Below are 24,357 nucleotides of genomic sequence, written 5' to 3' on the forward strand. Positions count from 1 at the left end.
TAATTTGCACAAGTTCTCAAGCACAGTACCTTGAAGTACTGTACTGCATTTGCAAACCAAAGGCAGATTCAGCACCCTTGGCTAACATTGGACCGACAGCAACATCTGGCCATAGGCAGATGGGGTGTAATCTGGCATCCCCGAGAGTGTTGCCCCCCGTTTTGAATTGACAGCATCCAGCTAATGTCAGTTTCGTGTGCCGTTTAGAAGTTAACCTCCTGCATCTGTGAAGGGGGGGAACCTCTTCCCGCCAGTGAGGGGCTGAGGTGCGGGGAGGATCCTGCCCCAGCAGTGTGGGGCAGGGACTGTGAGGGGGGAACCCCTTTGCCCACCACAGCCGGGGGGAGTATATCTGTGACTCTCAGGGCGGGCGTCCCTCCTCCTCCCGCCCCCGGCAGCTCGGCCCGCGGAGGGGACCAGCGGCTCCGCGCTCTGATGAGGTTGTCCCCGCGCGGCCCCTGTACCCTGTGCAGTTCCCGGGCAGGGGCCGAGCGAAAAGTTTCCGAGCGAGCGAGCGAGCGGCCGGCGGCCGGGCCCGAGGGCGGCGGGGGACGAGCGGGGCCGGGGTGAGTGCCCGGCGCGGCCCGAGTTCCCGGGGGCTAGAGTCGGCCGAGCGGGAGCTCGCACGTTGTCCGGTTGCTGTGGCAACGCCCTGGATGCGCAGGCCGGGCCGGGCCCCCTGCAGCGCGGGTGGGGCAGCCCCGGTCTCTGCCCCGGCGGCACAGCCTGCCAGAACCGGACAGCTGCTGCGCCGCGGGCCGTGCTCTGAGCCCGGCGCTGCAGGGCGGTATCGCGCGGCCCCGGCCCCCGCTGGGCGCGGAGAGGTAAGCGCAGCCTCCCCGGCCTGCGGCCCCTGCCGGGCGGGTGGGTCACAGCTCCGGGCGCGCCCCGGCTCTCAGGCTGTCCCCACCCGCCCGGCTCCTGTTCTCGCTGCCCGCCCCGCCGCTCAGCTGGACCAGGGGTCCCCCCGCCTGCCTGCGAGGGCTGGAAAGCGGCGCCGCGTCGCTGTGATCGCCCTTGGCGCCCTGCTCCGCCCGCCCAGCCGCCCGCCATCCTTGGGCACCGCTCGGAAGTTCCAGCGCGCCCTTACGCGGGGCGCTTCGGCGGCAGGGGCAGAGGCCTGTGCCCGGCCTCGGGGCTGCCTGTGAGGCAGCAGTGGGCGCTGAGCGGGCTTTTGTTCCAGCCCCCTTGCTTGCGGCGGGGGTGGCGGTTTTCGGTGCAGCTGCGCTCACGTGGGAAGTGGGACTGCGATTTCATGGCTTGATCCTTGTAGGTAAACCCAGAGAGCGGAGCTGGTTTTGCTACCGACTCCTCTCTGGTGCGTCCTCAAGACGCGGGCGTGCCCCTGCAGACTATATCTCCTCAAAGTTCGTCTGCATTCAACGTGCAGCGTGGAAACACCATGGCTTCATTCGGGTTTCAGTTGTTAGGCATGACGGGGTTGTTGCCAGTGCAGCCCTGCATTTGTACAGATATTGTCAAGGCCAAGTCATCGGCTTCTGGTTTTGTATGACACTGCAGCCCCTGCCTGCCCCAATTAAGTTGGTAAATTCCATCGTAATAGTAAAACTATTTATAAGCAATTGAGGAAGGAGACTTCAGAACAGCTCTAAGTCCTGCTGCTGCTGCTGGCACTTGTTTTCAAATCAGTTGGATTGTATAAAGACTGTCACTGTTTTCTGTTTTGAAATAAGGTTAATGTTAACAAATTTCATTAAAGCAGTATTTTCAGCTGAAAGATATAGGTAAAGGTTGTCTTCAAAATAAAACAGGTGGGCAGAATGCATAATAGGTCTTGAGAAATGAAGCAAATATATGGTTTGTTAAAAGGGCACTTACATTTTTGTGTAAAATGCCCTTCCTTAAAAGAACGTAATGGTGAAAGTCCTCTATTTTCTAAATACCTAATTTAAAATCTACAATTCTATTGTAATTAAATTTAAAACAAAGACAACCCCTCTGATCTAATGGTCTGCAGAGCCTTAAAGTTTTGTGCTCTTCTGAAACTTCACTTACCTGTCAAATACTACAGAGCTATGCTGACCTCCTAGATCAGTGTATTTCAGACTACTTGTCATTACTCAGTACTGGGTTGCGGCAGGGTTATCAGTTTGGGGCTGCTAAGGCAGCTACCTGCCTGACCTGGCACCACAGACTGTGCAGCGCCCAGAAGTGGATGGCAGCAGACCTGCCTCCTAGGTGAGGGGAGGAAGGGTGTGCACAGGGCTCAGTGCACTGCTCCTGCCCTGAGCGCTAACTCTGCACTCCCATTGAGGGAACCTGCTGCTGGCTGCTTCTGGGATGCAGCATGATATGTGGTGTAAGGAGAGGCAGGAAACCTGCTGTTGCATCTTCGCAGTTCTGTTGATTGGGAGTCGCTCAAGGTAAGCCCCTTATGCCCCATCCCTGACCCCCACCCTCAAGACAGAGCCCCCTTCTACACCCCAAAGTTTTCATCCTCAGCCCCATGTTGGAGCTCACAGTCTAATCAGATTATTTTGGGTTGTGGGCATCAACAATTTTCTTCAACTGTTCCAGATGTGAAAACTTTCTCTAGCAAGGCAGTTAGAAGATTATATTGTTAAAGGAGGATTGCCATAAGAGACAAAACTTTTGCTAATGTGACACATTATAGGAACTTTTAAAAATACACTTTAGAAAACAAATTTCTCTGAGTTTTTATGTTGAGTCTCCTGCTTCTCATCCCCCACCACCACCTCAAAGAACTGTTATTCTGGTAACAGTACAGCGGCTAAGAGTTGAGTTAGGATGGAGACTTTTTAGACCTGGTCTCTAGGCCAAGGCTAGTCTGATCAACTATTGCTGCCATTGCTTCGAGGGATACCATTTTCCAGAAATCCATTTAGTATATTTTGTAAACACTAAATTCAGTTAAAACATTTATTACTGATTTAAAACAAATATAAAATATTTAATAATTCTGTAAAAATTTAACTAATGCTACAATAGGAGTGAGGACACATTTGTGTGTTTTATGCCACCAAGACTGATTTTTTTTTAATTCATTCACAGAAATACCTAGACTTGTGAATTTTATTTGGCAGTTATTTTTGTTTGCATTATAGCCATTAATTTCTGATCCTTAATGTAAATTAGTTGGAAAATGATAAATCTCTATTAGAAAATATCCTGGTTGCTATGATAATGGCAATTAAGTAGATATAATTAGTGGGTGTTTGTAAAATTGCAGTTGAAAATGACTGCCTTCCAACAAGGTTCACTTGTGTGTGTTTTTTTTACTTTGTCCAGCCCAATCCAAAATAATAACTTTCCTATACTTTTTCTGTTTCATTTGAAATGTTTGTTTACTTGTGCTAGATCAGCATGGCATCTGGATAGGCAGATAAAACTTCTAGGTTTTCCAGACTATTATACTAGATGAATACACCTTTCCTCCAGCAGTTTATTAAGATGTACAGTTCTGATTATTAAATCCTTCCTGAAATATTAAAATAATGTCATGACTGCAGGGTTTTAGAATATGAGACAATAGACTAATATAATTTTTGTGTCCTTGCTGTAGAATAATGAACTATTTTTTTCTAATTTCCAGTTACTTGTCATCTTAAATCTCGCAAAAATGCAGCATTGTGTATAAAAGACAACAAGAAAGAGGCCGTCTTATGTTAAATGCCCTTTCTGGAATTTAAGGATAGCCTACAAGACTTAACTACTTTCTGTCCTCAATGTTTTGTTGAACATAGTTAAAAGTTATGAAGAGCTATGTATGCATCTTAATGAAATGCTTATCTGAAATGGCACTGATAGCCTGCTGTGAGATCAATTTGCAATCAAAAAACTGAATGTACTTGATGCTCAATTTAGCCCACACTAAATATTTCACATTCTCTGTCTATAGTAAACCAAAAGGGTCTTAAGAATTCAAGTATTAGCATTTGCTCTTTACACTCAGTGGAATAGTACTGTTAAAGCCTATCTGTGATGGAGTGTGAAGTTTCAGGTGCCACTGTTTGAAAATTATTTGTATATCAGTGGCAGGCAACCTGCAGCATAAGGGCCACTCTGCGTCCAAAGTGCTGCTACTTTGTTGGCACACCATGCAAATTCTAGGTATGCAAGTGCAGTTAGCAAAACTGCCCTATTCTGGGAGATTGTATTGGTTACGACAATTATGCGGCCCACTCACTTGCTTAGGTTGGCTATTGCTCCCTTACCTTGTTGGTGTGCATAGCAGTTTGTGTTTTCCTCTTTATATCAGTGTATGCAACTGTGGATATAAAAATTCCACGTTATTTCTATTGAAGCTCTTTTCCAAGATGCATATTTATAACCTCTATTGTCAGTTACCTAAGCCCCATTACTAAAAAAATGTTCATTTAAAACAACTTTCAAGCCTTTTGCAGATTAGAGAAATGTCATTTCTTGAGATTATAATTACATTTATATTAGGCTTTCTGATATTGAATCCTCTGTTTCTATCAAATACAATCCCCTCTCACCAGTCCTTTAGTTGTTCTTTCTGAAATTATTTTTTAAACTTTATTTTATGGTAGAACCTCAAAGTTACAAACACCACAGGAATGGAGGTTGTTCATAACTGAATACAGGCAGTCCCCGGGTTACGTACAAGATAGGGACTGTAGGTTTGTTCTTAAGTTGAATTTGTATGTAAGTTGGAACTGGCATCCAGATTCAGCCGCTGTTGAAACTGACCAGCAGCAGCTGAATCGGACACGCCTGGGGCAGAGCAGCTGGGGTGCTGCTGGGTTGGTCCCGCAGCGCTGCTCCTCGGCGCTACTGGACCAACCCGGCAGCACCCCAGCTGCTCTGCCCCAGGTGTTCCCAAGTCAGCCGCTGCTGAAACTGACTAGCTGCTGACTACAGGAAGCCCGAGGCAGAGCTGCTCTGCCCCGGGCTTCCTGGAATTAGCCGCTGATCAGTTTCAACAGCGGCTGAATCTGGACGCCTGGGACAGAGCAGCTGGGGCGCTGCCGGGTAGGTCCCCACAGCGCCGCACGTTGGCGCTGCAGGGACCAACCCGGCAGCACCCCAGCTGCTCTACCTCAGGTGTCCCCAAGTCAGCCGCTGCTGAAACTGATCAGCGGCTGATTCCAGGAAGCCCAGGGCAGAGCAGCTCTGCCTCGGGCTTCCTGTAGTCAGCCGCTGATAGTTTCAGCAGCGGCTAACTTGGGGACGCCTGGGACAGAGGAGCTGGGGTGCTGCTGGGTTGGTCCAGTAGCGCTGCACCTCGGCGCTGTGGGACCAACCCAGCAGCCCCCCAGCTGCTCTACCCCAGGCGCTGGCGAGAAAAGCCTGGTCTGCTGGGGGGGAGCGCAGCTAGTGCGCCCCCCCCCATGCCCAGCAGACCAGGGAGACACGGAGCGGCTTTTCTCGCTGCGGAGGACACGGGCGGTGGGACCGCGGTGTGTCTTGGCGGTCCCGCCGCCCGCGTCCTCAGCGGCGAGAAAAGCCGCTCCGTGTCTCCCTGGTCTGCTGGGGGGTGGGGGGCGCTAGCTCCGCGTCTCCCTGGTCTGCTGGGGGGAAGCGCCCCCCGCGCCGCCAGAGGCGGTGACAGTGGGGTTCGTAACTTGGGGTCCGAAGTAAGTCGGACCGACGTAACCCGGGGACTGTCTGTAAAGCATTATGGTGTTTCTTTCAAAAGTTTACAGCTGAACATTGACTGACAATACAATTTTGAAGCTTTACCATGCAGAATAAAAATGCTACTTTTTACCATTCTAAATTAAATTAAACAGGCATAGAAACTGTTTCCTTGTAAAATCTTTTTTAAACTTTATCTTTTTCATCATTTATGTTTTTAATGCAATCGTTGTCGAAGTGCAATCCATGGACATTATAGGTAGGCTGTGGCTGGAGGCTCAGGTGCCCTGCAGCATGGAGCCTGCACTGGTGCTCCAGCCCTGTGTGCCCACCACAAGGTTGGAACGCCAGAACCAGCTTTCTGCTGTCTGGAAGTTTTCCCCACTGTTTTCATTGGCTGTAATCATGGCCAATGGGAGTAGCAGAGGCAGTGCCTGGGCGTGGTGGGGGGAGGGAAGCCAGGTAAGCGCCCCCCATCCCCTGCATACTCAGACCTCTCAGCCCTCCCCTGCACATCCCTCCACTGTGTTCCCATATCCTCACCTCACTCCAATACCCTCCCTTGCTCCTGCACCCTCCCTCCCAACCAGACCCCTCCCACGCCAGCCCACTCCTGCACCCTCCCTCCTACCCAGATTCCTCCACTCTCAGCCTGTTCCTGTATCCAGCTGCACTGATAGCCACAGTGAGCCCCGGTGAGGCCAAGAGCAGTCAGTTCTTAGCACTGCCCAGACCGTGGTGCTGGGCCCACGTAGCCCTCAAAGCTGTACAGAATGGCATTTGGGCACTCCCGCGGCATTTCATGGAGCTCTGGGCCCCTTTGAATGGCTGGGCCTCATGGCAATTGTCCCCTCTGCCCTCCTGTCAGCAGGCCTGCCTACACCCTACTTCCTGTCCAGACCCCATGCTTCTACCCCCTCCTGGACCCATTTTGTCATCATGGGTGGTTGGCTGGTGGTCGCTGGAAAGGTTTGCATTGAGTGGAGTGGGCCATGGGCCAAAAAGTTTGAGAACCATTGTTCTACTGTATGTTAGTCCCATTGTCCTAGGCATTAAGCATAAAACTGAATACAATTCCAGGCCCAAAGTATTTTTAAGATAAGAATTTGCTGGATTAGGATTTTTTAAAAAATATTTTGAAATATGCACTGATCTTTCTAATACATAAAGGCTGCGTCTAGATTGGCATGATTTTTCGGAAATGCTTTTAACGGAAAAATTTTCCGTTAAAAGCATTTTCGGAACAAAGCATCTAGATTGGCACGGATGATTTTCCGCAAAAGCACTTTTCCGCAAAAAAGCCCCAATCGCCATTTTCGCAGTCGGGGCTTTTTTGCGGAAAACAAATCTGAGCTGTCTACACTGGCCCTTTTGCGCAAAAGCTTTGCGCAAAAGGGACTTTTGCCTGAACGGGAGCAGAATAGTATTTCTGCAAGAAGCGCTGATTTCTTACAGTAGGAAGTCAGTGCTTTTGCGGAAATTCAAGCAGCCAGTGTAGACAGCTGGCAAGTTTTTCCGGAAAAGCGGTTGATTTTCCGGAAAAACTGGCCAGTCTAGACACAGCCAAGGTGTACTACCAAAAGTCCATCTAAACCAGTATCCTGTCTTTTGTCAGTGGTCAATGCCAGGTGTCCCAGAGGGAATGAACAAAACAGGGGCTCATCAAGTGATCCCTCCTCTCTCAATCATTCCCAGTCCTGACAAACAGGCTAGGGAGACCATCTCTGTCCATCCTAGCTAATAGCCATTGATGAATCTATTCTCCATGAATTGATCTTTCTGAACCCTTTTGTAATCTTGGCCTTCATAACATCCTATATCAAGGCGTTCCACCAGTCGAGTTTGTTGTGTGCAGAAATACATCCTTTTGTTTGTTTAAAACCTGCCAGTTAATTTAATTTGGTGACTCCTATTTCTTGCTTTATAGGAAGGAATAAATAATTTTTCCTTATCTACTTTCTCCACACCAATCATGATTTTACAGACTTTTATCATATCCCTCTGTAGTTATCTCTTTTCCAAGCAGAAATTTCCCAGCCTTGGTGAGAGATGTGGCAGATCCTTAATATCCCTAATTCATACCCAGAATTTTATATACATGGTTAGGATTATATTTTCCAACGTGCATTACTTTGCATTTATTAACATAGAATTTCATCTGCCATTTTGAGACCCAGTCACCCAGTTTTGAGAGATCCTTTTGAAGCTTTTACAGTCTGCTTTGGATTTAACTACCTTGAGCAATTTTGTATCATCTGTAAATTTTCTACCTCATTGATTATTTCTTTCTCTACAGTAACCAAGAAAATTCCCATTCACTCCAATGAGAGTAGGATGAGATTGTAGAATGAGATTAGGTTTCTTGTGTAGTAATTTCTATTTGTCCAGGGACCCAGAGATAAGAATTCTTTCCTTGAATGTCTAAAAATATTAGTTTTCACAATCGCTAGAGAAACTAACCAAAGTCTTAGAGCATGTCTGTTTTGCAAGGGAAGGTGTGAATATAACATGTCTAGGAATACACATACTAGCTTTATCTAGCTAGAGTTGGTAACAATAGCAATGAAGACATGGCGGCATGGGTTTCCTCTTATGTTAGTTGCCCCTGTTGTGTACATGGGTTGCTTGTCCATGCTGAAGCCTGTGCCACCATGTTTTCATTGCTATTATTGATACTCATGCTAGCTAGATGAAAAATAGTATAGATGTGCTTACCTGAGTGACAAATATTCCTCATTTGCAGTTTATACAAGTATACTGGAGTTTTGGTCTCATCTGATTTTTCTGGAGATGAAAATATGGTCATAGTGATAAAAATGGGTGAGGTAATACCTTTTATTGGACCCACTTCTGGACCAACCATCTTGTCTTTCTAATATCCTGGGACCAACATGGCTCCAGCAATACTACAGATGGAATATGTCCAGAGCTTGTGACATGAGCATGTGGACTTTTTTTTTTTTTCAAATTATTGCAGTGTTGAAGACCATTGTTTTAGCCCTTGTCTGTTCTACAGAACTTCTCTTCGCTTTGAGGGATAGATCATGCATCCAAATTCAGTCTTAGTGTAAATGGATTAAATTCCCTTGAATGACATTATGAAATTGATTTTTTATTCTGTTTGTTGAACTTGCCTTTTATTCAAACCTTGTGGCAAACCCTTCAGCTGGAGAACTGAAAGTATTAAGAATTTTAGTTTTATATAATACATTATTATAATTCTGACTTGTGGAAAACTGATTTTGGTGAGTCAAGAATGGAATTAATTATCTTTAAGAACTTATTAGAAATAAATGGAAATGACTGGAATATCTAAAATATTTTAATTACCTATAAAACACATTTAGAGCTAAGGTCTGCACTGATACATGCAGTATCAATAGTCGATATGGGAAAAGACTGAATATGCGGGGATGGATGATGGTCTTTTTATCGCAGAAGATTTTCCCTGGCCCTAATAATTAATACATTTCTAGGGTATTTCAGATGAATTGCGTTATATTTCATATGTATGAGGAAAAAAGGAACACATTTTACACCTTTTTTCAAAGACCATTCTTTTTTCCTTCATGAAGACATCTAAGTGTTCTTTTTGGTATTTCTTTGTTAATTTTCACTTTTTATAGATATGCAAAATCATCTTTAGTTAAAGATTCATCCACAATTTCTGCTAGGCTTCTTGTAGTCTTGATTAATTATCTGCTTCAAATGATGTTTAACTCTTTAAATCATGCAGAAAATTGAAGAAATAAAGGAGGCTATTCAGCTGTAATTTGAAAATTGTCCAATGTGGGTGTCATAGAATGGTATATTTGTGATAGTATCTGTGATGGGGAGTCTGCCTTGTACTGGCCCAATAAGAGTTAAAACCAGTCTAGGGAGGCTGAGTGGTAGGCAGCCACAGGTGAGACTGCAGATAATTTCAGAGCCAGATGGGACTATATAAATAAGAGCACAGGGAGGTGGAGGAAGACACTCACTCTTGCTCAGTCTGTGGAGCAGGAGGAACCTGGCTTCCAAAAAAGCTGCAGAGGCTTCCTGAGACTGAGTAGTGCTGGGAAGCTCTGATCTGACTTCATTCCCAGGCTGCAGTGCCTTAGGCTACGGCTACGTCTAGACTGCATCCCTCTGCTAACAGTTTAAATGAGCCCAGGATTTAAATATCCCAGGCTTCATTTGCATACTCACGTTCCAACACTGTGCCAATCAGGCTCCGCGTCGAAAGTGAAAGTAAAGTGTAGCCATGGCTCTGACGCGTTTCTGCCGACAGCAGGGGCTTTTTCAGCAGATCCTTTACTCATTTTTTGAGGAGTACAGGATCTGCCGAAAAAGCCCCCATTGTCGGCAGAAACGCGGCAGAGCCATACCTACACTTTACTTGCACTTTCAGTGCTGAGCCTGATCGGCACAGCGTTGGAACGTGAGTATGCAAATGAAGCCCAAATAGAAGAAGGGAGCAGGTCCATACTAGGGATGTTACATTTAGTTTAATCAACTAATCCATTAGTTGATGGATTTTCCGTCAATTAGTCGATAAGTGGGGAAGCCAACAGGCTCTTAATACATTTAAAAGGCTGGTGTGCAGCGCGGGGGACCTGGGGCGAGCCAGGAATCAGCTGTCCTGGCTCACACTGGGTCCCTCCAGCTGCACTTTAGCCTTTTAAATGTATTAAGATAGAGGCAGCAATGGGGGTGGGGGTGGGGATGGGAGAAAGGGGAAGGGGAGTAACTAGTCGAAGGACTAGTCAACTATCTGATAAGCTTTTGCTTATCACTAGTTGACTAGTCGCTTACATCCCTAGTCCACACTCCTTGCCTATGATGAGTGGCCATTTCAGACTGTAGTTCGCCCCTGAGGCAAGGGGCTAGATGACAGAATGGGGGGGGGGGGCACTGTGGCAGGGCAGTACTCAGAGGGGATAGTACAGTGGTCTGGGAGAGATGTGAGTTCTAATGTAAGGTGGCAGAACCATTAATACATAAATAGGTAACAACAGTAGGTGTAACCAGCAGGAGGCACCTCAGTGGTGAGTTGCACCATATTACATCATCATATTAAGCTGTTTATTGTTCTGCTTCGCTTTTCTTCTCAGCTGAAATTTTAGCTGAACAATGAATGAAGGAGCGGGCCTTAGCGTTCTAATGGGTGGAACTATGGAAAAACGCTTCTGTATCCTGTAGACATACTTTATATCACGGTGCATTAAATATAACCACAAACCATGCATCGAATACAGTATTGTGTCGAATATATGGTTTTGATGTTTTTCTAGACTGAAAAATACAAATATGTTCTTTAAACAATACCTACTCTGGTAAATACTTTTGAAGATCTCTTATGTACATATAGAAAATTTTCCTTAGGAGAGTGTAGATAGCAAGCCAAGTAGAAAAATATGCATAGCAGACTTCTTAAAGTATTGTCTTCTTTTTTTCTAAAAGGACACTAAAACATATTTAATTAGAAAATAGTATGTGTATGTGTATATAAAATTTATAATTGTGGACAAAATAATATTTATACCTCTTGCCATCCGCAGACCTCTTAAGTATTTCACAGTATAAGAAATGTTCCACGTCGTTAGCCAAAATATCTAACTGTTCCATATAGAAAATGAACTTATCCTTCATAAAGCAGAATGTCTATTGATTTTGTTTATTTACTTTACTAAAATATGTTAATATTTTGAAATATCTCCAATAGCGTCCTTATTTTCTTTGTAAAACTAGCCATCCTGGTATGCTTCATTATATTTAGTGTAATTGTGTTTGCCTTGAAGTCAGCAGGTTAAGAGGTCAGCATCTTTTGTAACAGTTTTGTGCTATTCTCTTTCATCATTTATACGTAATTTTATTTGTGTTAGGAAAACAAACAAGAAGTCGGGAAAATGCAGTCCCTGACTTATTAGTCATCTTTATAAAAATAAAATGATCACTTACAAAGCTGATATGGAATGATCTCTGTACTTTTTATGGATTTCTGGGTTCCTTTGACGTGGAATGGTGATATGAGCAACATCTAAAAGATTTTCAAAAAGTAGTTGCTTCTCTTTTGAAGGGCCTTGCATGATACATGCAAGAACTAAACATTATATGATCTAACATAGTTTAAGAGAAGGAGAAAAAGGCAATAGAGGAGAAAAATACAACAGCCTGTTTAGTATATATGTCAAGATATGCGCTCTGTCTCTTGTCATATTAAAAGTATTGTTTTACAAGAATGTAGAGTGCACTTCTAAATACCATATATAACATTTTAAAATGATTTTTTAGTGATACTCGATATAGGAAATGTGCAAAATCCTGTATATGTAGTTGTCAAGTGACAAATCTTTTTCCAAAGGAACAGAGATTTGCATGTAGTATATGCTCATTGACTTTGAAGTAGTGATGTGATGAAAATCTGTTTTGTAAACTTTTTTTTATTCTTGATGGTCTCAAATCAGTGCATTTGTCAGCAAAATGGCACACTTCTCAGTGCAAATACTACATGCTCTCCTGGAGTTAAAATACTTTTAAAATATTATAAAAATATGTAAAGACGCAGCTTTTTTGGTCTACAGGTGTTTACTATGGAAACTTACAGTTGTAATACCTCATCTATAATTTTTAAAATTAACTATGACATTAGTAATCTGGATAATTAGTCTCTGATATTGCTGGTGCCTTTTTTGACCTCAAAAGACCTTGTTCATCGTGATATTTACAGCGAGTCTATTTTTCAGAGGTGAAGTGCAATCATAACTGCCAATGAAGTTAACAGGATTGTGAGTGCTCAAACTTTGAAAATTGAGACCATGGTGTGTTCAGATTTATACAAATATGCTCTGCATATTTTCTGCATGGAATTCTGAACGAGTCCAGTAATAAATGCATGTGCCTGTGATTTGCGACGTGTAGGGGAAATGTCGTCATGCTTTTGTTAATAAGATAACAATACACATTTTCTTATTCCAAATATAATTTACAATACATTTATCATAATAAAAGTATGTGTCTTCAAAGGAACTGTTCTCAGAGTTTGTGCCAGCTGACATTGAAATTCAGCAGCTGCAATGTTCGATGTGCAAGGAGAGCCTGCTGTCTCTACTGTTTGTGCCATTGTATACATCTGGATAATGCATTCAGTGGCAATCTTAGAGTCCTTTCATGATACTAGGAAGAAAACTAACTTCAGTATCAGGTAAAGCTGCAGGTTACCAAAACCTATTTGTTTTTGTGCTGAACTGGAGCCTTGACATGTAATAATAGGGAATGCAAATACAAACAGTTACAGTTAGTTTGCAAGTACATTGCCTATAGCTTGAAATGCATTCTTGGTAGATGAGAAGTGCTGTAACTTATTCAGCAGCGGAAAGTGAAAAATAATTCACATTTGCCCAGGGTGGATAAAAATCAACTATTAAAAAAAAACAACCCAGATGTTTTAAAATTTAAATTGGAATTTTTTTTTGATAAAATGCTTTTTGAAGAAAACTATCTAAAGATAATTTTAATTAAAATACTTTATAGCTCAAAGATATCTAAGTATAGAATAGGGATTATAAATTCTAATACTATAGTATGAGACAATATATTCATATAATGTTTAATTAAAAGTTTTGTAAATGAGTTCCAATAGTTCATGGATTAGAAGCCCCAATTTTATTAGGTTCCAGAGGCTTCTGTATAGATTAATCTTTTGATCTCCCCATTGGGACTCAAATAGTATCTTCTAGACTGAGCACTGAGATGCTTAGTTATGCAGTTCTCAAATTGTGGATGAGTATCTCCAGAGATAATGTGCTTGTTAACAGCAAAAATGTTTTTAAATAAAGAATATGGAGAGGTGAGAAATAACAGACCTCAACCCTATTGTCCCTCTGTAAATTTGTGTACACAGAGTCAATCCCTTACCTCGCTCTAAAAGTGCAGTTTCAAAAAGTTCAATGAATAGAAAATTGTTGGAGGTGGAATAGATCTGGACAAGGAGAAGAAGTATGGAGATAAATATGAGAAAGGAGAGACAGAGTAGAAACAACAGTGAAACTGTTTGAGTAGCATATTCTAGAAGTCCTGAGGTCTTTCTGAGTGTAGCCTTCATTGATTTGAGATTTATCATTCTCTCACTAGAAGGGAAAACTTTGTAATAGCAGAAGGCTGTAAAAGAGACCCAGTTTGGGAATATTTTAATGAAGTTCCTCTACCTATGGGTAAGGTAAGCATGCGTGCAAAATGCAAACAGTGCAACAAAGAAATGCAAGGCCTGGTTGCCCAAATGAAACAACATCATGAGAAGTGTTCCTTCTCAGGAGGAAGCTCCGTTGAAGATGATGAGAGGAACATATCTGAACATGCAAGATCTTCAGGTTGGTAAACTTTTTTTATTTCATACCTCTTTCTTAAGGACGGCCTGTCTTACTTCTGATTTATGCCTGCATTCTCATTCTTGAGCAAAAAATATAGTTGTTTTATGCAGTTGTGATAAAAATAGGTAGCTGAAATAGGTAGGTCTTCCTTTTACAATTCCACTTTTAAAGTAGCACTGAGTGTCAGTGAATGCAATGAGCAGTGTGGTAATAATAAATAACTTCATTGACTTATTTTGTTTAGGAGAATCCATCTTCAACATATAGAATTATGAAGACTGTCCACCTTCAAGATCTCCAACCTTTTTTTATAGTTTCAGAGTTATCCACCAATGATAGTGTTTCAGTCACATCATTTATGTCACATAGCCACAGTCACCTGTAGCAAAAAGAAAAAAACCCCTCTACAGTCACCTGTAGCAAAAAGAAAAAAAAACCCTCTATCATCCAGAAACACAACCACAGATAAGTTTGTGATAAGAACCAGCAGATTACAAAAAGAGGTAATTTAATGAAAAAAAGTGACTGGTTTCTTTATGTAACAAACTCTCCTTTCCATATTATTGAGAACTCACACTTCATTAACATGTTCAGTCATTAAGACCAGGGTATAGTCAATCCTACAGAACAGATGTCACAGGCAAATTGCTGGACAAAGTGTATGAAAGACTTTTTGCACACTGCTGAATTTCTCCACAGGGTAAAACTGTTATCCTGAGTTGGGTGGAGCAATGTCCCAAATGATCCTGTTGTATGTGCTTGTTTGACAACAGAAGTATGGAACGTCCTCCTTACAGAAACAAACGATACACCAGGAAAAACACTCCCAGCAGATTACTCACAAGAAGTGGCAGTAAAAGCTATAACAAACTTAGAAAAAAACATTCAAATGCATAGTACGCAGTTTGGTCACAGATAATGCTGCAAATGTTTCCAAGATGAGAAGAAGTTTAGAAGAGAGTGAAGAGAGTTCCAAGCTAATAACATACAGTTGCAGTGCTCATCTGATGCACCTCCTAGCCAAAGACGTCAGTGTTCCAGAAATAAAGACTAATGTTCAAATTGTAAAATACTTCTGTAACAACCAATTTGCAGCAGCTGCTCTGAAAAAAGTGGGAGGAAGCAAGCTAGCTCTCCCACAAGATCATAGAATCATAGAGCTGGAAGAGACCTCAGGAGGTCATCAAGTCCAGCCCCCTACCCAAAGCAGGATCAATCCCAACTAAATCAACCTAGCCAGGGCTTTGTCAAGCTGAGTCTTAAAAACCTCTAGGGATGGAGATTCCACCACCTCTCGAGGTAATCCATTCCAGTACTTTACCACCTTCCTAGTGAAATAGTTTTTCCTAATATCCAACCTAGACCTCCCCCATTGTAACTTGAGACCATTGTTCCTTGTTCTGCCATCTGTCACTACTGAGAACAGCCTCTCTCTATCCTCTTTGGAACCTCCTTTCAGGAAATTGAAGGCTGCTATCAAATCCCCCATCACTCTTCTCTTCTGCAGACTAAACAAACCCAAATCCCTCAGCCTCTCCTCATAGGTCATTTGCTCCAGCCCCCTAATCATTTTGGTTGCTCTCCGCTGGACCCCCTCCAATGCGTCCACATCGTTTCTATAGTGGGAGCCTAGAACTGGACACAATACTTCAGATATGGCCTCACTAGCGCCTAATAAAGGGGAATAATCACTTCTCTAGATCTACTGGCAATGCTCCTCCTAATGCACCTTTCTATGCCATTAGCCTTTTCGGCTACAAGGGCACACTGTTGACTCATATCCATCTTCTCATCCATTGTAATCCCCAGGTCCTTTTCTGCAGAACTGCAACTTTGCCAGTCGGTCCCCAGCCTGTAACAATGCTTGGGATTCTTCTGTTCCAAGAGCGGGACTCTGCACTTGTCCTTGTTGAACCTCATCAGATTTCTTGTAGCCCAATCCTCCAAATTGTCTAGGTCACTCTGGACCCTATCCCTACCCTCCAGCATATCTACTTCTCCCCCTAGCTTAGTGTCATCTGCAAACTTGGTGAGGGTGAATCCATCTCCTCATCTGGGTCATTAATAAAGATGTTGAACAAACCCAACTCTAGAACCAGTTCTTGGGGAATTCCATTAGGAACTGACTGCCAACCAGACATTGAACCGTTGATCACTACCGTTTGGGCCCAACAATCTAGCCAGCTTTCTATCCACCTTACAGTCCATTTATCCAATCTATACTTCCTTAACTTGCTGGCAAGAATATTGTGTGACACCATGTCAAAAGCTTTGCTAACGTCAAGGTATATCACATCCACTGACTTTCTCATATCCACAGAGCCAGTTACCTCATCATAGAAGCTAATTATATTGGTCAGGCATGACTTGTCCTTAGTGAATCCATGTTGACTATTCATGATCACTTTCCCCTCTTCCAAGTGCTTCAAAATGGATTCTTTGAGAATCCCCTCCATGGTTTTTCCGGGGACTGAGATAAGGCTGACTGGTCTGTAGTTCCCTGGATTGTCCTTCTTCCCTTTTTTAAAGATGTGTGATGGAACTCAGTAGTAGACTGTTATGAGCAAGAACTGGCCTAACCCAATGACAGTTTGTGAATAAAATTGTTGAAGAAAAATAGATGGCACCATCACAGCCAAAGTTCTCAACATTGGGCTTAAGAGAAATGTTGAACATACGCTGAGTACTCTGAAGCCTGTTTCCGTAACCTTGAACAAAATGCAGGGATATAGCTGTTTTATTGCTGATACTGTTGAAACTTGGAAGGAACTGAGTGGGATCATAAAAAGTGAAATATACCAAGACAGAGTTAAGTTACAAGCATTAACAAAAAAAACAAAAAACAACAACAACAACACTTTCTCCAGTTTATTTTCTTGCAAATATTCTCAGTACTTGGAACCAGGGTCAAACTTTTACTGGTGAAAAAAAGTTGGCAATAACATGGGTATCCAGCAATCATCCCTCCATAATGCCAACTATAATAAACTTCAGAATCCTAAGTGTGAACCGTTAAAGAAATAAAGGCTTGCTGCTGATGTTTTAAAGAAAGTTACACCAGTGTATTAATGGAGGTCATTTAAGCACTTGGATTCAGAGACTGTTGAAGTGATTATCTCATTTTTAACGTCTGCTGATGTAGAATGAATATTTTCTTTCTTTGGATTAATTCATTCAAAATTGAGAAATAGTTTAGGACCTGACAAAGCAGGAAAGCTTTTTTTTTTTTTTTTTTTTTTTTAATTTTCCAGATTGTGAACAAGCAGGATAGTGAAGATGACTGAGTTAGTTGCAGAAGCCAATATTTTAAGTTTCTCACGTTGACCTGGCTGATATTGTCTATTTTTGTTTTTTTAAATAAAATATTTCATTTAACCATATTTTAGTTAAAAAATGTTTTAACAAAAACAAACAAATGTGATTTTAAAAAAATGGATATTTAACTAAATTCAAAAATACATATGCTTGTTTTGTTATAATATGTTTGCTGTTGACCAAAATTAAAAAAAAATCGAGCATACAGAACATTATTGTTTAAGTTAAATGAAACAATTATCTGTCTGGTGATTTTCTCCTAATACAGCATGCAAGGAAATCCTTGAAATATTAATGATTAACTTGTTGAATTGGAGATAGTTCACCTCCCAATGACTTCATAAATATCTGCTTCAGTTACCTTTGGTAAATGAAATAACCAAACAATTATTCATTTTCTGATATAGCTGTTAATGTGATTTTTTTTTTCAAAATAAATCACTGTTTAAAAATGTATAGTGTTTATCTTCTAAAATGAAACCTACATCTATATCTGAGTTGTAAAGAATATATATTAAGGTTATGACAACCAACAAGAATTCACTTTTATATTAAAAAATTATTAAATCGAGTCTTCCTGACTAGTGATTTAAATCAGTTTGATTTAAATCAAATCCACTATGCTTTTGCCTCAAGAAAATCAGTGGTGTGAAGGAGAAAGTTACCTGATGTCAAATGAAGGTGCTAAAATGATCTAGAAAGTAACTGAAGACACTAGGCTTGTGGAAAGACTTCTTTCAAACTCTAGAGCTAATGTTTTTTATATCTAGTGTTGAGAATTACTCTGATTTGCTCATTTGACACTTGTTTTTATTTATTCATAAGTTCTTTTTGTGTTCCTGCTGGTGCAATTCCTTTTTCATGCAATGTCCTTTTGTCAAGCTGTGAACTGAAAATCATGTTCTGGATTAGCTTTCATTATGTACTGCATAACTAATGTTAGTGGACAAAGATTTTTTATAATTTACACTAGAGATGCAGATTGCTTGTTCTTTGTATTTAATATAAAGGCGTGTAAATGATATGTTTACACAAGCCAAATAAAATGTATTCCATAAAGTAAACATTTTAGAATTTAGAGGAAGTTTCCACAAATTCAGAAAAATTCTTGATAAATGGTGGTTGCTTCATTCTAAGGGGTTAATGCAGAAATACCAGATTGTAGGAGACTAATTTTGTTATAAGAGGAGTGAGATTCCACTGAAATATATTGACGTAATTCAAGACATATGCTCTATCAAAGAGCTATATCACAAATTTAAAAAACCATGCATCCCAACATGCCTTCCACATGTAAATTTGTTAATCCCACCATTTCCACCATTCTTTTCTATCTAGTCCTTTTCCAGAAACAAATAGAGATATTTCTTAAATTCAATACCTGCTAATGTTTAATTTCTGATACAAAGCAAGTACCAGGTTTCCTCACTGAGACCAGCAATTGTGGGACAAAGAATGTAAGACATGAGTAAATTTCTCTAAATAACTAAAAAGTTCAGAATTCTAAAATTTTTTTTGAGGAAAAACCCCACATAAAACCAGTGTAAGAGTTTTTACTGTAAAGTATCGCAAATGCGTTTTACTCCAGCCATTCTTGAAAAAGGAACTGATCCATACTAAGTAATTCGGTTTAAAAGTAGTGTACTCTCTGTACAGTATGAACACACCTAAAGAATATGCACCTACGCAGATTTAACAATGTACATTTATTTAATTAAAGAGTTTTGAAGACATAGGACTTGGCTACTTGCAGAAATTATTTGTTGTGTAAATTAGAAAAATGTTGGGGAAAAAAGAGCACCACAAGCCTGGCATCTTTTGGATTTAATATCTAAATAAAGGATTTTTAAGGTAACCCTTACACGGATGTGTAGGTTTTTAATGACCGAATACTCAGAGAGCTTATTTCTTCAGTCACTTAGAAAGCAGTTTGTAGAATTGGAGAAGTTCTGAAATGAAAACCATATCTTGCAAATTGATTCCATATTTCAGAAATAAATCGTGCAATTTTAAAATTAGAGATAATTGCTAACTGTTGAATATAAACTCTTGATTTATATCTTTGTAAACTGACCTCCAAGTTTGAGAAGATACAGTATTTTTTATAAATAAGTCAATTCTATCTATGCGATTAAAGAAAGAAAATGTGGAACAAAGATGCCACCTTGTGGGAGATAATTTAGTTGGTATCATTGCCTGCTTGTTAGGTTTTGGTTGTTTGCATCATAAGCACTCTTAGTTGCATTTCAGTTTCATTTTGCACTCAATTTTTTGGATTTGAATGATGTACCTATATGTAATAACTACAGTTGTGCCTTTCTAGGCTCATATGCATAATGAATTGCCAGAATCATTAAGTGTAATTTCTTCTGTGCCCCCTTCACCACATAATTTTGGCACCAAATTCCTTAATCCTTTGCTTTTCTGTATTAAATTGCAATTGCCTGACTTATTCATACTATCTGTTTATATAAATATTTAGAGCAGGAATGGGGAACCTTTTTTGGGCTGGGAGCCACTGACCCACAGAAAAAATCAGTCAGGAGCCACACACAAGTTAGAAGGAAAACAAAAAGAACAAACAAACCCAAACCCTCATTGATGTGGTTTCCTACTGAAGAAGAAAGACACTCCAGTCCCCTCATTCGCCTCACACAGCAGAGCTGGTAGGTAGGCTTGCCAGATACTTTCACCAAAAATACTGAACAAGGCCAAGGGTATTTACTGTTTTTTTTTGTTTTTTGTTTTTGTTTTACTGGACAGGGGCCAGATAAAACGGACTGCCTGGACGAAAACCGGACACCTGGCAACCTTAGGGGCAGGCTAGTAGACTTTGTGTACTCCCATGGGGCTGGAGCTCCATTACGGACACCCCAATACTGGGGAGGAGCCCTGAGCCTTGGGAGCTGGATCTAAGCAAGCTGGGGGCTGTATCTGGCCCCTGGGCTTGAGGTTTCCTACCTCTGGTTTAGAGAATACTGTTCAACATGTAAGCAGAGGCTGAACTACTGCTTGTTATCAGCCAGCTAAAAGGAGAGAGCTGCCCTGGGCATGGGTATGATCACTCTAGTTGTTTAGCTCTGCAAGGGTATGTCTACACTACCACCCTAGTTTGAACTAGGGTGGTTAATGTAGTCATACGGAGTTGCAAATGAAGCCTGGGATTTGAATTTCCTGGGCTTCATTTGCATAATGCCGGGCGGCGCCATTTTTAAAAAAGGATAGGAACTTGCATGTCCTGGCCACATTTCAATTCAGTATGTAGAATGTAATTCACCAAAATCCCTCTTGCAATTGCAGTTAGAAATTGGCTTTCAGTTCCTAATGTAAACTCTTGTGTGGTGTTTGCTGTTTAAATAGTTTCTATTGTTACAACTCTTTGTATAGTTTGTAAAGCACATTGGGATTAAAGGTGTCATATAAAATGTAAGTTATTTTTATTGTGTCCAACTTGTCTGAGCATATCCAGAACCATATTTCTTCTGTCATTTGGTTCTTAGAAATTGATTCATTTTAGGTGTTGTGTTTTGGAAAAAGGCATGCTGGTCTTTTAATACAGGGTCTTCAAGTATGAGTCAACCTGTAGTAAATCCTTTTAGAATATGCTTACTTTTGCTTTTTAGCTTTTTGTGTCGGGGTTATAGCTTAAATTATCTGAGTCCTACGCCTATGGGTTGCATTGGAGGGGGGAATCTTCTTTTTACCTTGGTTGTAAATGTGATTTTAAAATACTAATTGTATAAATAAATATTTGAACCATATGCATTCTTTTTTATTTTATACTGTATAGCTCTTTTGAGAGCTTTGATTAATTTCCTTTTGTGGGAGGAAATTAATCCTTTGGGAGGTAGAGAAGTTCCAGTCTGAGAATCTAAGGTTCACCAGCATATGTAGTTGGGAATTTACTCTTTCCTGCAATTTAATATTTCACCTTCAAACAAAGATTTGCTTCACTATATGACCTAGGTAAACAAACTGATGTACAACCAGTCATCAGGAGAAAAGGTGTTTTTCTGTTTTCTCTGTGGCTATGTATACACTACAGTAAACTTCCGATAATCCGGCACCTTTAGGACCCAGGCGGTGCTGGATTATCAAATATGCTGGACTATAGGAAGGGGGGGCTATGAGGGGTCTCGGGTGGGGTGGATGCCACCCCAGACATCTCATAGCCCCCCCTTCCGACAGTCCAGCTCTGCCCCAGGCATCCCTGATTCAGCCGCTGCTGGTCAGTTTCAGCAGCGGCTGAATCAGGGACACCTGCAGCAGAGCAGCTGGAGTGCTGCCGGGTTGGTCCGGTAGCGCCGACCCTTGGCGCTGCGAGACCAACCCAGCAGCACCCCAGCTGCTCTGCCCCAGGTGTCCCCAAGTCAGCCGCTGCTGATACTGATCAGCGGCTGACTCCAGGAAGCCCGAGGCAGAGCTGCTTTGCTCTGGGCTTCCTGGAGTCAGCCGTTGGTCAGTTTCAGCAGTGGCTGAATCAGGATGCCTGGGGCAGAGCAGCTGGGGGGCTGCCGAGTTGGTCCCACAGCGCCGAAGAGTGGCGCTCCTGGACCCCAAGTCAGCCGCTGCTGAAACTGATCAGCGGCTGACTCCAGGAAGCCCGAGGCAGAGCTGGTCTGCCTCGGGCTTCCTGGAGTCAGCTGCTGATCAGTATCAGCAGCGGCTGAATCGGGGACAGCTGGGGTGCTGCCGGTTTGGTCCCGCAGCCCCGAGGGGCAGCGCTATGGGACCGACCGGCAGCACTCCAGCTGCTCTGTCCCCGGCTTCTCTGATTCAGCCGCTGGTCAGTTTTAGCAGCGGCTGAATCGGGGAAGCTGGGGGCAGAGCAGCTCCAATGGTCCGGCTACCCGGAGCACTTCCGGGTTCCTGATGGTTCCGGACCATCAGGAGTACCGGACCATCAGGAGTGCTGGACCATCGGAGTTTTACTGTACTTTGTTACTTTGAAATAAGTTATTTTGAAATAATAACTCCTAAAATAACTATTTTGAAATAAGCTTATTCCTCTTCACAAACAGGAGTTATTATTTTGAAATAACAAGCCCATTATTTCAAAATAAGAGGCTTGGTAGTGTGGACGCTCACCTTCTTATTTTGAAATAACTCCCCAGTATAGGCATGCTCGATGTCATGCTATCTGGAGTGCCTACCTCAGTGTACACTGCCAAAAACAGGGCAGACTCCCCAAAGTGGCAGTGTGTTTTACATTTGAATTGCACCAACTCAGTAACAAATGCAAACTTGTGGCTCAGTATATCGGTCTTAAATATAGAGGCACAGATGAACACCTTAGACCACTGGTGGGCAACTGGTGGCCCATTGACCGCATGCAGCTTGTCAGGGTAAGCTACTGGTGGGCTGCCAGAAAAGTTATTTACCTTGTGTCAGCAAGAATGGCAGTCTGTAGCTCCCATTGGTCTTGGTTTGCTGTTTCTGCCAATGGAGCTGCAGTAAATGGTGTCCAGCCTACACAGCTTCCTGCAGCTCCCATTGGCTAGGAACAGCAAACTGCACCCAATGGGAGCTGCAGGCGGCTGCAGATGCAAGGTGGACAACTTGTCTGGTGGGCCACCAGCAGCTTACCTTGATGAGCCATATGAGGCTCATGGGCTGCAGGTTGTCTACCACCTTAGAGTATTTCTATACTGCAGAGTTTTTCCAGTAAAACTATACTTAACGTCCACACTGCAATTGTGTTCTTTTAACAGAAAGTTGAAAGAGCATGGGTTTTTCTGACAGCAGTAAACCTCTTTCTCTGAGGAAGAAACCTTTTTCTGAAAGAGCTCTTTTAGAAAAAGGCGTGTATGGACGGGGAAGAGGTTTTTTTTTTTTTTTTTTTTTCTCAAAAGAAGAGGCCTCCAGGAAAAAGCACAGGTGCCCTGGTGACCACTCCGTCCATAGTTATTACAACTTAAATGCGAGATAGTGTTCAATCAATGTGGACGCTATCTTTAGAAAAAGCAGATCGCTTTTTCAGTGCATTTTTGGTGTGTGAACTCTCTCTGTCAAAAGAAGTTTTCTGGAAGATCTCTTATGGAAAAGCTTCTTCCAAAAGAAGCCTGCAGTCTAGATGTCTGACACAATAGTCAGGTTGCTTCCAGTCCCAAGAGACCAGTTGCTTACGCCAGATCAAGTAGTATCTTAAATCTGATACCAAAGAAAACACCTGTAGCCAATTCTGTAATAAATTAACTGGAGATTTATGAATTAGGAAAAAGAGTAATTTATGGGTTAAAGTAAGGAAGCATGTAATACAAATGTTATTACAATTTAAGTCCTAAGACTGACAAAGTTATAGTGATCTGTCAATTCAAAATGTTTTCCAGGGTAAACTGTGGGAAAATCCTCTAGGAATCTATTGTTTCAGTTTAGAAATTGTGGTTCTGTGACAGTTCAAACAGCAAAGAGATGAAAAGTTTTCCCCTGTGTTCATATGTATAACTTCTTTTTATTAACCAAAGCTGATAGAGGGGTGATAGGAATATACTTTGAGACTTTGATCTCACAGGCAATGGCAATTTGCTTTCCATGTGCTGGAATTAGCGTTTTCCTGTTAAAATTTATCATGTGCATTACACAAGGCTACTTTCTCATTTGATGGGTTACTGAGGTAGAGGGGTACAGTGTGTGTATATATATGTTTACTATTACTTTATAACATGAGGTATAGTTGAGTGAGAACAATACATGCAACATTCTACAAGCATTACAGCACACTTTTATTAACTTAACATCCAATATTAATTTTGACAGTGCTAACACAGAGGTAAACAAACCAGTTTCTGGCTATGCATTTGTGTTTGGTGATGCCGGGGGCCTTGGCATAAACTAAATGAGATCAGGTCTTTCTGCCTCTCATACTACCTTGAATTTTAAAAGAAAGAGTTTAAGAATGACATCCCTTGCTTTTTTTTTCCCTGTAAATTCTATTTTTTTTTATAATTCCTTTGACTTATTCAGTAAAATAAGTGATACAGGACACTGTAAATTTGCACAGTACCATATAATAGTGCCAAAATATTAGTTTTTTTTGTCCTGAATTTTTACAAGTGGAAAAGTGTAGAGTCCTGCTCTTGGAACAGAAGAATCCCAAGCATTGTTACAGGCT

At 41.8% G+C, this 24,357-nt stretch overlaps 1 protein-coding gene across 6 annotated transcripts in view; it reads left to right on the forward strand.

Annotated features, from left to right (window-relative positions):
• The first annotated feature begins 323 nt into the window (after positions 1-323).
• Positions 324-24,357, forward strand: part of STK33 (serine/threonine kinase 33) — a 115,277-nt gene continuing 91,243 nt past the window's right edge. Inside the window, exon 1 of one of the 6 annotated variants that reach the window (XM_075928001.2) lies at positions 324-566. In XM_075928001.2, coding sequence (XP_075784116.1) covers positions 436-566 — 131 coding nt within the window. In that variant the 5' untranslated portion in view covers positions 324-435. Of the gene's footprint in view, positions 567-587; positions 825-24,357 lie in introns of those variants that run through there. The other 5 variants (XM_075927997.2, XM_075928000.2, XM_075927996.2 and 2 more) reach the window with 5 other exon arrangements.

Source organism: Pelodiscus sinensis, chromosome 5, assembly GCF_052426305.1.
Source record: "Pelodiscus sinensis isolate ZL-2025 chromosome 5, ASM5242630v1, whole genome shotgun sequence".
Classification (NCBI taxonomy): Eukaryota; Metazoa; Chordata; order Testudines; family Trionychidae; genus Pelodiscus; species Pelodiscus sinensis.